We start from the raw sequence: 12,103 nt of genomic DNA, 5'->3' as shown, positions 1-12,103 counted from the left end.
GGCCAAGTTTCAGCTCAGCGACAACCAGACCGCCAAGTTTCACAACTGACACTTGAGGATGACAAAGATTACGAAGCACAAAAGCATAGGAGTGACTCAGCTTCCAAGCTGGGCACTTAGCTCTATCACCCCCTCGGGGCGGAGAAGCCTGGCCAGCATCCTGGCACGACAGGGAAGTGCGGAGCTTCTAGGCCAGCAAATAAAAACTAAACCCAAATAGGTTTGGCCCCGAAGATCATCGCATCCAGGCCTTGGCCGCAAACCCGGGCAACCCGTCCAACTTGGCCGGGGGTGTGGGAGCTCTCAGCTCATCAAAAGTGACGTGGAACCCAAGCCTGCGTATCACTGATAAAGGACATGGGAGAGGTGCTGCCACCTCCTCCAGGGGCCCCCCAGCCAGAGGACAAGTGCCCAGTCATCACGGCAGGAGGACAGCCCGGGCCCAAGGGCAAACCTGAGGGGAGAGAAGGAAGCGCCCTTCTCCGGGTCTCCTTGCTCCCCGCACCATCCGGGCACCTTGGGTTTGACCTCCCCCGCCTCCACCACAACCCTGGGCGCCAGGAGTCTCCGCAGCCCCGCTTTCCAGGGCCCCCCAAACCTCAAAGGTTAAGGTTACGCAGTGTTTTCCAGCGCCAGTACTCTCTGTCCTGTTTTTTATTGTTCTATAAACAACATGTACTCGTTAAAAGAATCTTGAAAATAGAATGCTGTGAAGAAGAAAACCCACCCATGGCCCCGGAGCATCTCGGAGCACCTCTCTCCCAGGGCCCAGAGCCACCCCGAAATCCCCGTGCTTCCCAACTAGCTGTGTGACCCCAGGGGACCTATGGGACCTCAATGTCCCTGACTTGCCTCCCTTGTACAAGATGCTCACAGCACCCTGGCTGGTGTGGCTCAGTGGACTGAGTGCAGGCCTGCGAACCAAACAACCGCGGTTCGATTCCCAGTCAGGGCACATGCCTGGGTTGCAGGCCAGTTCCCAGCAGGGGACGCACGAGAGGCAACCATACATTGATATTTCTCTCCCTCTCTCCTTCCCTTCCCCTCTAAAAGTAAATAATTAAAATCTTTAAAAAAAAAAAAAAAAAGATGCTCGCAGCCAGGGCAGTTGCATTAAGCGCTCGCTGAGTTACCCTGAGCTGTGGCGGGCACCCCCACAAACGCTGGCTCCCCACGCTTTAGGAGATGGGGTTCTATGGCACGCGCTGACTCCTCCCCTTCCCCTTCATTTAGCGATGTGTGGCGAAAAGCCCTTCGGGGCACCAAACACTTCCACAGCATCTCCTGCAGCAGCCATAGCTGTCCTCACAATGGGCGGGTCCACCCTGGAGCTGACCAGCCACCCACCGTCAGCCATAACAACACGGGTCGCCTGGTGCTGCGTCCACAAGCCTGGATGTGACTGACCTGTTGCCAGGCGGCTCCTCAAATGCCTGGGCCACTTGACATCCTCACTGGTCCCACAGGCCGGTCCCTCCCCCTGTGCCCACGCTAACACTGCGTATTAGCGCCAGCCAGTTTTGCCACGGCCTGGTGCCAGTTCTGTGTCCTTGGGCACCAGCCTTGTACGGTCGCAGGTGTAAAGGCACCTGTGCCCTGGCACTGGCCGGGTAGCTCAGTGGGTTGAAACATCATCCTGAGACACCAAGGTTACAGGTTTGATCCCCAGTCAGGGCACATAGAAGCAGCAAACAATGAACAAATAAGTGGAATGATAAACTGATGTCTCTCTTTCTCTCTCTCCACTGATGTCCTCTCTCTCTAAAGTCAATTAATAAATGTTTTAAAAAGACACCTATGTCCTACTTGTCAGAGCTACCATGTCACCCCACTTTGCAGAAAAGGAAACTGAGGCCCCGAGAGGGGGGACGTCCCTTGCCAAAGGTCACACGGCCACGACAGCAGCCGAGCTGGGGCTGGTGGCATAAAGAGCGTCACCAAGTCAGGGCTCCGAGGGTGGCTCCTGTAGAAGGCACTTCACGGGCCTGCTGAGGGGCAGCCTGCTGGCTGCGGTGGACGGTCCTGCAGACACCTCAGGGGTGGCACTGCCCAGGACCCTCATCAGTGGAGGCACACCAGTCGCCTCTCCTCAGCCCCAGTGACAGATTTCCTGTCACCTCAACGTGAGGGAGGGGTGCTAAGGGCACCCCAGGGAGAAAGCGGCTCGGGAAAGAGCTCACCTCCCCTGCGTGCCGCCAGAGTCGCCAAGGGGCGGGTCAGGGGCAGAAAGAGTCTCAGGACCAACAGGGACGCCTGCCAGCTCTGTCGGGGTCACCGCCTTGGGACCACAAAGCCAGCTTTGACGGCGGCAGCCGCCCCGGAGGGCCAAGAACTGGGCCCGGGCAGCCGGATGAGCCAGGCCAGGGCTTTCCAGGAAGGCGGATGGGGGGAAGGGGCCCAGAGATGCTGTCCCGTCCACCCGGGGGGACCGTCCCCGGGGCAGGCACAGAGCTGAGGCTGCCCTGCCCTGGTGTGAACTTCTCAAGGGCTGGGCTGGAGGCTCCATCTTCAGGGAATCACGGTTACCCTGGGCCAGCCAGAGAGCAGCAAGCTCCCAGCTGGCCCGGAGGAACCGCACACACCAGCGTCTGCCCGGGAGCGGCCTCTGGGGATCTGCCCCTCGCTCCTCAGGAAGCCGGGCCAGCCAGGAGCCCACAGAAAAGCCATCATCACGAGGACGATGACAGTCGCATGCACTGTCCCGCCTCTGAGCTGGGCGCCGAGTCCAGGGTTGGCCACATATCCCAATGGCTACAAAGTCCCTGAGGGGAACACTAGTTTGATCTCCCTTTTACAGCTACAGATACTGAAGCTCAGAGAGGTAAGGTGACTTTCCCAAGGCCACACAGGAAGCAGCAGAAGAGACCCCGGTGCCCACGTCATAATCACAGCCGAGAAGGGGGAAGTGGGGCCTGCCGTTGACTCAGTCTGGTCCACCCGTTTGGCAGAGACTAGCCGGCACCAGCCACGGGCAGAGCCGGCCCCTCACCCAAGGAAGACAGACAATTCCCTGCCCGTGGGGACCTTCCCTCTTCCAGAGAGGAAAGAAAATAAATAAGGAAACACACAAGAGAATCCCAGTTTGAGACAAGCTCTGACGGAAATTGGCAAGGAGCTGTCACTGCAGCCAGGGAGGGGGGTCGTGGGAGATGAGACCCAGAAAGTGAGGAGGAGCCCAGCTGTGCAGAGTCGTAGGAAGAGAGACGCAGCAGACAGGGCTGTGCTTCCTCGGGCCCCTCTGGGACTGTTCTTCCCACTGTCCTCCGATGGACAGAAGCTGGTTAGAGTTAACTCTTCAGTCCCCTGAATCATGGTTAACCCCACGTCCCAGGGCCTGAATTCTGGCTCTGGCTGAGCCTGTGGGTGAAAGAGAGAGAAGTAAGCTATAGAGGGAGGAGAAGGGAAAATGTAGCAAAGGGCAAGGCAGAGAGAAAAGAGAAGAGAAAGAAAAGGCGGAGGAAGGGGAAGGCAAGGGCAGTGGAGGAACAGAGAAGGGGTGGGAAGGGCGAGGAGGGGAGGAGGCTGTTTGGGGGATGCCCCTCCCTGCCCCGCTGGCGGAGGCTCCCAGGAGCGCTCAGCACCTCGGATGCAGCCCCAGCAGCCCCACCCCCAGCAGAGCCCAGGAGCACCCGCTTCCCCACCCTGGCACCCGCCCCTTCCCCGCCACTTCCTCCGCTAGCCCTGCCTTCACCACTTCCTCTGCCTGAGCGGTGGCCATGGCCCTCAGGGGCTCGGCCCCAGCTGAGGCTGGTGCAGGCCTGGCAGGAAGAAGGGTCACAGTCTGGGCACAGAGACAGCAAGGCTGAAGTCACCCTGGGCTCTCCCTGGCCATAAGCCCCTTCATCTCCCCCCCATTCTGTACAATAGAAAAGGCCCGGGCTCCAGAGATCTGGGTTCCAGTCCCAGCCTTACTACAGAACAGCTGTGTGACCCTTAGCAAGTCACTGGACCTCTCTGGGCCCCGGCCCGCTCGGGTGTGAAGGGAGGACGCTGACCCCTGGCTCTCCTGCGGCCGGTAGAAGTGATGGGCAGATAAGAATGGGGCACAGGTCAACTGCCTATTTCTTTCTCTCACTCCCCTTGGAGCCCACAATGCCGGGCGCATAGTAGGTGCTCAGTGAACAATTCTAATGCCTGACACTCAGATGAGCTTTCCCGGCCTCCTGAACCCAGGGGTGCTCGTGCGTCATTTCACCCTCCAGCAACCCGAGGAGGCGGGACCGTTCCTAGAGCCACTTGGCAGCTAGAGAAACTGAGGCGCAGCGAAGCCTCCGTCTCAGAATCACGTGACCCACGGGGGCAGCGCCGGGTTCTGCCTCCGGGCCCTCGCCCCGCTCCTGTGCCATGACGAGCGAGAGCGCCCCGTCCCACCTCACCCTCTCTGCTTCCCCTCCTCCTCCCGAGTCCCATGCCCAGCTCCCTGGAGCCTGGCAGGCCTCCCACCCATGTACCACGCCTCCTTCTCGGGCTGCTGGCCCTCCATCAGTCATCTGTCCCCCCAGGCTCTGACTTGGGCCCCGATCACAGTCTTTCCTCCCACCCCTGCCTGTGCCGGCCACCAGGACCAGGCCGCCCCGAGCCAGGCTTCACTCTGGACCCCTGACTCTGACATCCCCCTGCTCTCTGGGCAAGCCCTTCCTCTCTCTAGTGACCACAGAGAGCTCCTCTCTAACTCCAAGGGAGGCCACCTGCTCAGACCTGGGGGCTTGGGACACATCGGAGCTCAACACTGTCACAGCTAAATACCTTGACTTGGCATTCAAGGCTCTCCTGGCCTGACCCTCAAACACTAATCCAGATCGGGCCCCACCGGCCGGCCCGCCCAGACCAGGCCCAGCTTCCAAACCCACCGACCACTGGGTTTGAGGAGGCAGCGAACGTGTGCAGAGTGGGCTGGGGGAGGTGACAGTGACCAGCAGAGGCCAGATCCCCACTACCCGGGGCAATAGCCACGTGTCACTTCCAAGCCCCCGTGAAGCGGCTCGTCCAGACTGAGACGTGCTGTGAAGGCGAAACACACATTGATGTCAAAGACGTACCCCAGAGTAAGAATATTAAACATCTTTCACTGTCTATTGATTACATGTGAAAATAATAACAGTTCCGATACACGGGGTTAACTAAAACACACCAGTTTCAGTGCTCCTGTTCCTTTCCTGCACTGAATGAGGCCACGAGGAAGCTGTCAGCTGCGTGTGTGGCTGGTGTGGCACCTCCTTGGGACAGCGCTGGCCCGGGGGGCTGCCCCCCAGTCCCGGCAGACGCGGCCCGCAGGCCGGGCGCACCAGCTCCTCTGACCTTTCCCGGGAAGAGAGAAATCTGGGCTTTTGTGAAGACGCGCCTCAGGACAAATGCCGGCAGTCACTCGGCCGCATGGGAGCCACACAAACCCACGTGCAGGTCGCGCCAGGTTCAAGGGCCACCCGCTGGCAATGGCCGGGCCTCGACCCGGCATCTCTCTCCAGCCGGGCTCCCTTCTCTCCGGCTGCCCGTCGCCCTCCCACCCACCCTGCCAAGTCGAGGTCGTCCTGCTCACATTCACTGATCCCAGCTGACCTTGACCTTCCTGTTCTCCCCCACATGGTGTCACCATTCCACCCACCCTCCCTGCCAAGTGGGAGAAGTCTTCCCGCTCCCATTCGCTCATCTCAGCCAACCTTGACCTTCCTCCGTCCACCCCCCCCCATGTGGTAATGAGAGCAGCGGGGGCGGCTCTCCTAGGGCCAAAGCCCAGCCCCCAGTGGGAGCTGCTGTTTTTGTTCTCACAGCAGCTCCGTGGGTGAGGGGCAGTCTCAGCCCCACAGACACAGGGACGCTGCGGCTCAGAGACGAACCCCCCACCTGACATCACACAGCTGTGGAGTGGGCCAGCTGGGATTCGAGCCCCGGTCTGTCTGGCTGCAAGGCCCGAGTCTCTGATCAAACACCCCGGGACTTGACACACAGCACTGAGCAAGCACTGTGTGCCCCACGGGACCGAGGCACCTTCATCTGTATGAGGCAGTGGCGCTCCACTGGTGTGATTTTGCCCACCCCCGGGGGACACGTGGCAGTGTCTGGAGACATTTTTGGCTGTCACAGGTGGGGAGGCAGAGGGGTGCCGGCACTGGTGCTACTTCCAACAGGAAGAGGCAGGGACGCTGCTCATGTCCCACCTTGCACAGGACGGCCCCCCAGCAAAGACCGGCCGCCCCAAACAGTGCGAAGGGGGGAGAGGCCAATCAAGGAACAAGTGACACACATCGGTCTTTGGGCCCTGTCCCCAGTCAGGCGGCGGCGTCTAGCCAGACCCTTCTCCCTTCCCTACCAAGCTCATTGACAATCTCAAACTACCTTCCTTTGCTGCCCACTTCCTGGGGCAGGTCACGTGTCCCATGTACCACCTCCTTAGCTCCTCTCAGCCCGCCCCCCCACCCTCCACCACCACTACCCCACACACACACACACACACACCCGGTCCTCCAAATCATCACCTCCGTTTACAGTCAAGAGCCTGAGGCTCAGACCGGGAGGCCCCTTGCCGGGTGGTTGGAACCTAGATTTCACCGGGCACCCATTTCTTCTCTTAACCCTGAGCCCCACTGCTCCAAGGCTCTCAGGACCCCTCCAGGATGGTTTTCTGGGGGCCCCCGTGGGGACTTCCCCCTAGCCAGGGGAACCTCAGGAGGCCAGGGGACCCCCAGTGAGCTTGCAGGCTGGGAAACCAGTTACTGCTCAACTCCCTCCACCCTGGCCCACTCTGCAACCAGCCAGAAAAAGTCTCCTTCGGTGTGGCAAGTGCTACATCAGCCTCTCAGATCAGCCTCTTGGCACCCACGCTGAACCCCCCCTGGCAGGCCACATCCCCAGGAAGCTCAGGCCACCTAGGTTTTAGGACCCAGCCAGGAACCTGCTCACAATAGCAAGGACTTCTGTTTAAAAACACTGACTGAGAGGAAGTAAGGTTACCGCCTGGGACCGGATCTCTTTCCGGAGGGAGGAGGGGGCGCCCTGGATGGAAACCAGGCTTTCAAACTGTTAGCAGGAGAGGAGGTGAAGGGAGAAGGCCCTGGTGCAGAGGGCGGTAGCCTCTGCCCAGCACTTCTGCTTTGTCTGAACTGAGCTGCCAAGCAGGACGGGGCCCTCGAAGAATGTAGGTTAATGAGCAATGGCCCTCGGCTCCACAGCTTGGCTGTAACACTCTGGAAACAGCAACTCGGTCCCAACACCCGTGGTGTCCCAGGGAACAAGTTCATCAAAATGCTAAACGTGCATTTGCTTATGTGCTGTTTCATCTTCTGGAAACTCAAGGTGGACTCCGAACACTGTACCTGGCCAAACCGGTGAAGGATGCCCAAAGCACGCAGGCGCGCACCGCCATCTCTCTGTCCGCACCACGCCCGTCCACTTGCGCGCCCAGCTCCTCTCCTTCCTCCCCCACAACCCTGCTGGTGCCCACGGCCACGGCCACAGGGACCCCAAAGGTCTTTTCTACCATAAGGCACCGTGTTTATTGTACATTTTGGGGGGTATTTCTTATCCAGAAAACTTGTATAAAAAGGTGCAACTGGTTTTTTAGGTTTTTACCTTTTCTAAGAATGTGCTCCTGATGAAGTTTCTGAGCTAAGGTCGTGTCCTTAGCCCTGTTTCTAACGAGGCCCCTGGTTTTTACCGCGTGACCCCGCAGAGCTCAGGATCCACGGGGACGCGCTTATGCGGTGGCAGAAGTGACTGTATTATGTAAAATGCTAAGCACAGTGCCCAGCACCCGATACGTACCAAATCAATTTTAACTTGTTAACAGTAAAACGGAGGGAGAGGAAGGCAGAGAGGATCAAACATCTAATAAAATTAAGATAAAGGAGTAATGAGCCGTTCCAGAAAAGCACGTGTGAGGATTTCGGAATGATTCAGGAAGAGGTGTAGGAATGAAAGACGGCATAAACCACCGTGGGTGTGTATGATTACAACCCTGCAATAAAATGTTTTGGCCCCATAAAAATCTATGAACTCCGGAAGGAAACACATCAACGTGTCCAAAGCAATGGACGGGACTTAGAGAGAGTGTTGACTTTTTAATTTAACAACGTGTTTCCTCTACTTCCCATTTTGCAAACTCATAAACCTTTTACAACTTTAAAGACAACATAAGATCCAAACCAAAGCAATTTTCAAGAAGCAGACAAATCACTGGGTCTTGCTAACCCAAACTCACGTGGGCCCACGCCCTCCGTGGAGCCTGTGGGTGGGGACCTGTCCCTCTCCGCCACCTCCCTCGCTGTGACAGGTGGCAAGCATGCACTGCTGAAGGCAGCTTTTCCCCTTCAACGCAGTAACAAACACTTCCTCTCCTTTCCACTCTGTCTTCAGAATACATGTGATTTTTAAGGGCAAGAATTGTGAAACAACTAGTAGCCTGTGACCTTTACTTTGTATCTTGTAATGATCTAGCAATGACTTTCTTTTGAAACTAATTTCCAATTGCATAAGGATTCCGTAAGAATGAGCTTGACTTTGCTCAAAAAATCACTCCAGCCCTCTTCTTTTTTCTCCTGAGGCCGACTGTCAGCTCCTCAGGGAGAAGAGGAAGCCCGAGACTTCAGGTCCTCAGACTGAGCCTGGGCAAGACTCTCATCCCATCAGTCATCTGAGCCCTCTCCTGACCAGCATCCAACAACTTGGGCAAGTCCTCAGGAGAGCTCTCACCACCTAGGCCGCCAGGACCCGCTGGCTCTAGGACAGGGGGAGAAATGGTGCTGGCCACACTCAGCCACTCACAGCCAACTGGTTCCCAGGCGCCATGTCAGAATGCAGGTCCTGGTCTCAGCCATCACACCTACCCTCTGCCCTGTGAGGCCTGGGTGGCCACACCAGGGAACAGTGAAGGGGGAAGGAGGTACAGCCACTGATTAGTCTGTAGTACAGCACCACCTGCTTCAACTTCAACTCCAAGGGGCTCAGTCTGCCTCCCTCTTCCAGGGTTGGAGGCCTGAGTGACAGGGACCTCAGATCCAGGATGGGGCTTCCTTAGCAGGCAACTGAGGGAAGGGTTCAACTGAAGCCCAAAGCCTTGGGTTCCAGTCCCGTCCTCTCTCTGGACCCAGTATCCCCCATATAACACAGGTTGGGTTAGATTGGAAGGTGGCACACTAAGGTCAGACGGGTAATGGAATCCACTCTCTAGGTGTATAAGCTCTTGGTCTCGCTGTCCCTCATCTTAATGGTGAGCCAACCACAGGTTTGCAGGGGGAGGTTTGCAGGTTTGCAGACCACCACTTTGAGAACTAGACTCGCTTTACAAAGGGGCCAAGAGGAGACAAGAGAATCCGATGAGCTCCTCAGTATGAGATTTCTAGAGTAGCTGAGGGGGGGGGGGGTTACAGAGCTGAAGCAGGAAATGACAACTGAAACTGACATGGGGGAAATCTGAGGGGCACAAAGGCAAAGTTCTGCATTCAAGTTTGAAAGAAAATGAAGCAGTCTCCGAACCCAGGACACACTGGTGGGTGGAGGTGGAGGGAGGGCGCCGGGAGGGAGGGAGGAGGACAGGACTGCAATGGAAAGCCAGCCCCTAAGAGCAGAGCCATCCTTGACAGCCAAAGGCATGCACAAAGAACACCAACTGCGCCTTCTGGAGAAAGGGAAGGGTGTGGTCAGCTGACCAAGGGTTCAGCTGCCCTCATGGTGGTCAGGGCACATTCGAAGCACAGGCTGTTATCCTGGGAAGGGGAGGACAATGGCAGGGTGTCCCCGGGAGACACAAGGCTCAGCTTCCTGGTACCACTGGGCAGAAGATGCAGCTCTGAGAGGGGTAAAGAAAGACGTGCCTGCTAGAGAAGGTGCCCATGGCTCTCCAAGACGTGCAGAACCCTCAGCCAGAGCAAGGAAGCAGAGAGCCCCCAGCCCCCAGTGAGAGGGGTGGCACAGAAGCCGGCCTCCAACCACAGAACCGGGGCTCCAGTGGGGGTTCCACCCTGCAACAGGAAGTGCCAGCTTGCAGGGGAGGTGAGAAGGTGACGAAACACACCCAGATGGGCCTAGCTGGCCCCCAAATCACCTCTACAGCAGTGCTTGTCGAACTCCGAACTGCTTAGTTATCACCTGGGGATCCTGTTCAAAGCCGAATTTAGTAGATCTAGCGAGGGTGGGGCCTCCAAAAGGCCCCAAATCTGCTTTTCTCACGCTCCCAGGTGACTAGGAGTCGCTTCCCACTCTTGGGTAACTAGGCTCTATCTAGACCACCTCCAAAGCACGCAGAGCGAGTGCTGGGGGGAACATGGAGCTGGGCAGAGAAGCCCTTTCTGAGGTCCAGACCTCCTAAAAGGGCAACCCTGGAGTAAGAGTGGTCTACAGGCTACAGGAGCCCCACGGAAGGTGATGGCTTAGGAAGGAGGCGCCCTCCTGGAGAAACGGAGACCAGGGGGAGGGTGGAGTCGAGCCCGAGGTCTCCTAGTCCTCAGTACAACTCAGCCACTCGGAATTGGTTCATGGGAGCAGGAACCAGACAATGTCGTGCTGCGAACATGTCCAGAATCAATCAGCTCTGCTCCGCACTCCTCCAGGGGAAAGGTGACTGAAGGCTGGGAGACTCCCCAGCTGTGACTCATCTGCAGAGTCAAATATGACCCCCGAGGGGCAGCCCTCCTCCTCCGCCCAACCCGCCTTTCCAAACCTAACCTATCACTGTGGCCCGCTCCCGCCCCACCCCACCCCGACTTTTCCGGTCTCTGGATCCTCTTCAGGTGTGTCCCCAACTCAACGGGTCCTAACCCTTCCAGACGGCCGAGTCTCTCTGCTGCCTCGGCATTCTCACAGCATACGCGCGGGCGCTCTTTACAAAGTCCGCCTGGTACCGCAGTTTTACGGAGGATGCCTCGGGCGGCCCTCTCGGACGCGAAGGGGCCACACGCGCCCCTTTGTCTCCCCCTGCGGCGCCCAGCGCAGTGCCAGACGCACAGGAAGTGCTCGGCAACTGAGCGGTGTCCAGAGGGGGCGCCAAGCGCGCAGAGACTCAATGGGGCTGAGTGAGGGTCCCCAGAACAAGGGTCACCGGGACAGGCGCCCTGAACCCCGATGGGGCTGGGCAGCCCCTCTGCTCCCTCTGGAGCCGCAGCCGGGGCTGACCGGAGCCCGCGCCCCCAGCCATCCACCCTCAATGCCCTCACCTTGTAAACCTTGCCGAAGGCGCCGTCGCCCAGCTCCCCCACGATCTCCCATACTTCGTTGGGGTCCAGGTCCCGGCGGACGTGCTCATATTCGCGGGACTTTCTCTTCTCGAAGGTGGACAGACGCAGGATGCGGCGGAAATTGGCGAAAGCCATGGCTGGGGGCGCGCGAGCCAGGGGGCGAGGTGGCGCCGGCTGCGCCTCGGGCAGTGGCTTCGGCGGCCGCGAGGAGGAGGGGCCGGAGGACGCCGCGGCGCTCCGGGGTTCTCACCAGACCCGCCCTTCCCCGCAGCTGGATCGCGATCAAGTGCGCCCCGGGCTGAGCGCCGCTGGAGCACCCGGAACCGCTCCCGCAGCCCAGGACCCCGCCTCCGAAGCCCTGTCCCCCGGGACTCCTCCCGCGTGCCGGCCTCTATCTCACCGAGCTCCACACCCTGCCCGGGAGCCCCGAGACGCGGTACGGGACACAGCCCGCGTCCGCCCACCAGCCGGGCTCCACCTGCAGTGCCCCGGCAGCGCCCGCAGACCCCCTAATTGGCTGCGGGCGTTCCCGGGCCCCGCCCGTCGCCGCAGGGCACTCTGGAAACTGTAGTCCACCGCGAGCGCGCGAGCTCAGGGTTGGGCTTTGGACCGTTCTGGGGACCCCTCAGGGGGACCGTCGTGGATCTGGGAGGCCAGCGGTGCCTTGTGGCTCCCAAAACTTCTATGAGAACTAGAGGGGAAGTGAATTGGCTTCCTGCCAGTGCGCGCTGACTCCGAGAGCCAGGAAGGTGAATCGGGATGAAGCCCTGAATCTATCCTGCGACGCCCCCTCGAGGCTGTTCTGCTCGCACCCACTTTGCAGGTCGGGATGCCCGGCGAGCGAGGAAAGCCGCCTCAGGCGGCACCTCCCCTCGGCGGATGCTGGGTGGAGTCCTCGGCGCGGTGCTGCCCCCTACCGCGCCAAATGCTGTGCCCCT

The 12,103-nt window shown here is 59.1% G+C and overlaps 1 protein-coding gene across 2 annotated transcripts in view; it reads right to left on the bottom strand.

The window, feature by feature from the left end:
* STK10 (serine/threonine kinase 10) overlaps positions 1-11,825 on the bottom strand; it is a 92,219-nt gene extending 80,394 nt beyond the window's left edge. The window contains exon 1 of one of the 2 annotated variants that reach the window (XM_037127865.2): positions 11,145-11,825. In XM_037127865.2, the coding sequence (XP_036983760.2) occupies positions 11,145-11,300 (156 nt within the window). In that variant the 5' untranslated portion in view covers positions 11,301-11,825. The remainder of the gene's footprint in view (positions 1-11,144) is intronic. The other variant, XM_037127866.2, reaches the window with a different exon arrangement.
* Positions 11,826-12,103: the final 278 nt, after the last annotated feature.

This window comes from Artibeus jamaicensis, unplaced genomic scaffold (assembly GCF_021234435.1).
Source record: "Artibeus jamaicensis isolate MK-2021 breed Jamaican fruit bat unplaced genomic scaffold, CSHL_Jam_final scaffold_3151, whole genome shotgun sequence".
Classification (NCBI taxonomy): Eukaryota; Metazoa; Chordata; class Mammalia; order Chiroptera; family Phyllostomidae; genus Artibeus; species Artibeus jamaicensis.
The sequence above is the reverse complement of the archived record's forward strand: the minus strand, read 5'-3'. Positions and strand labels throughout refer to the sequence as shown.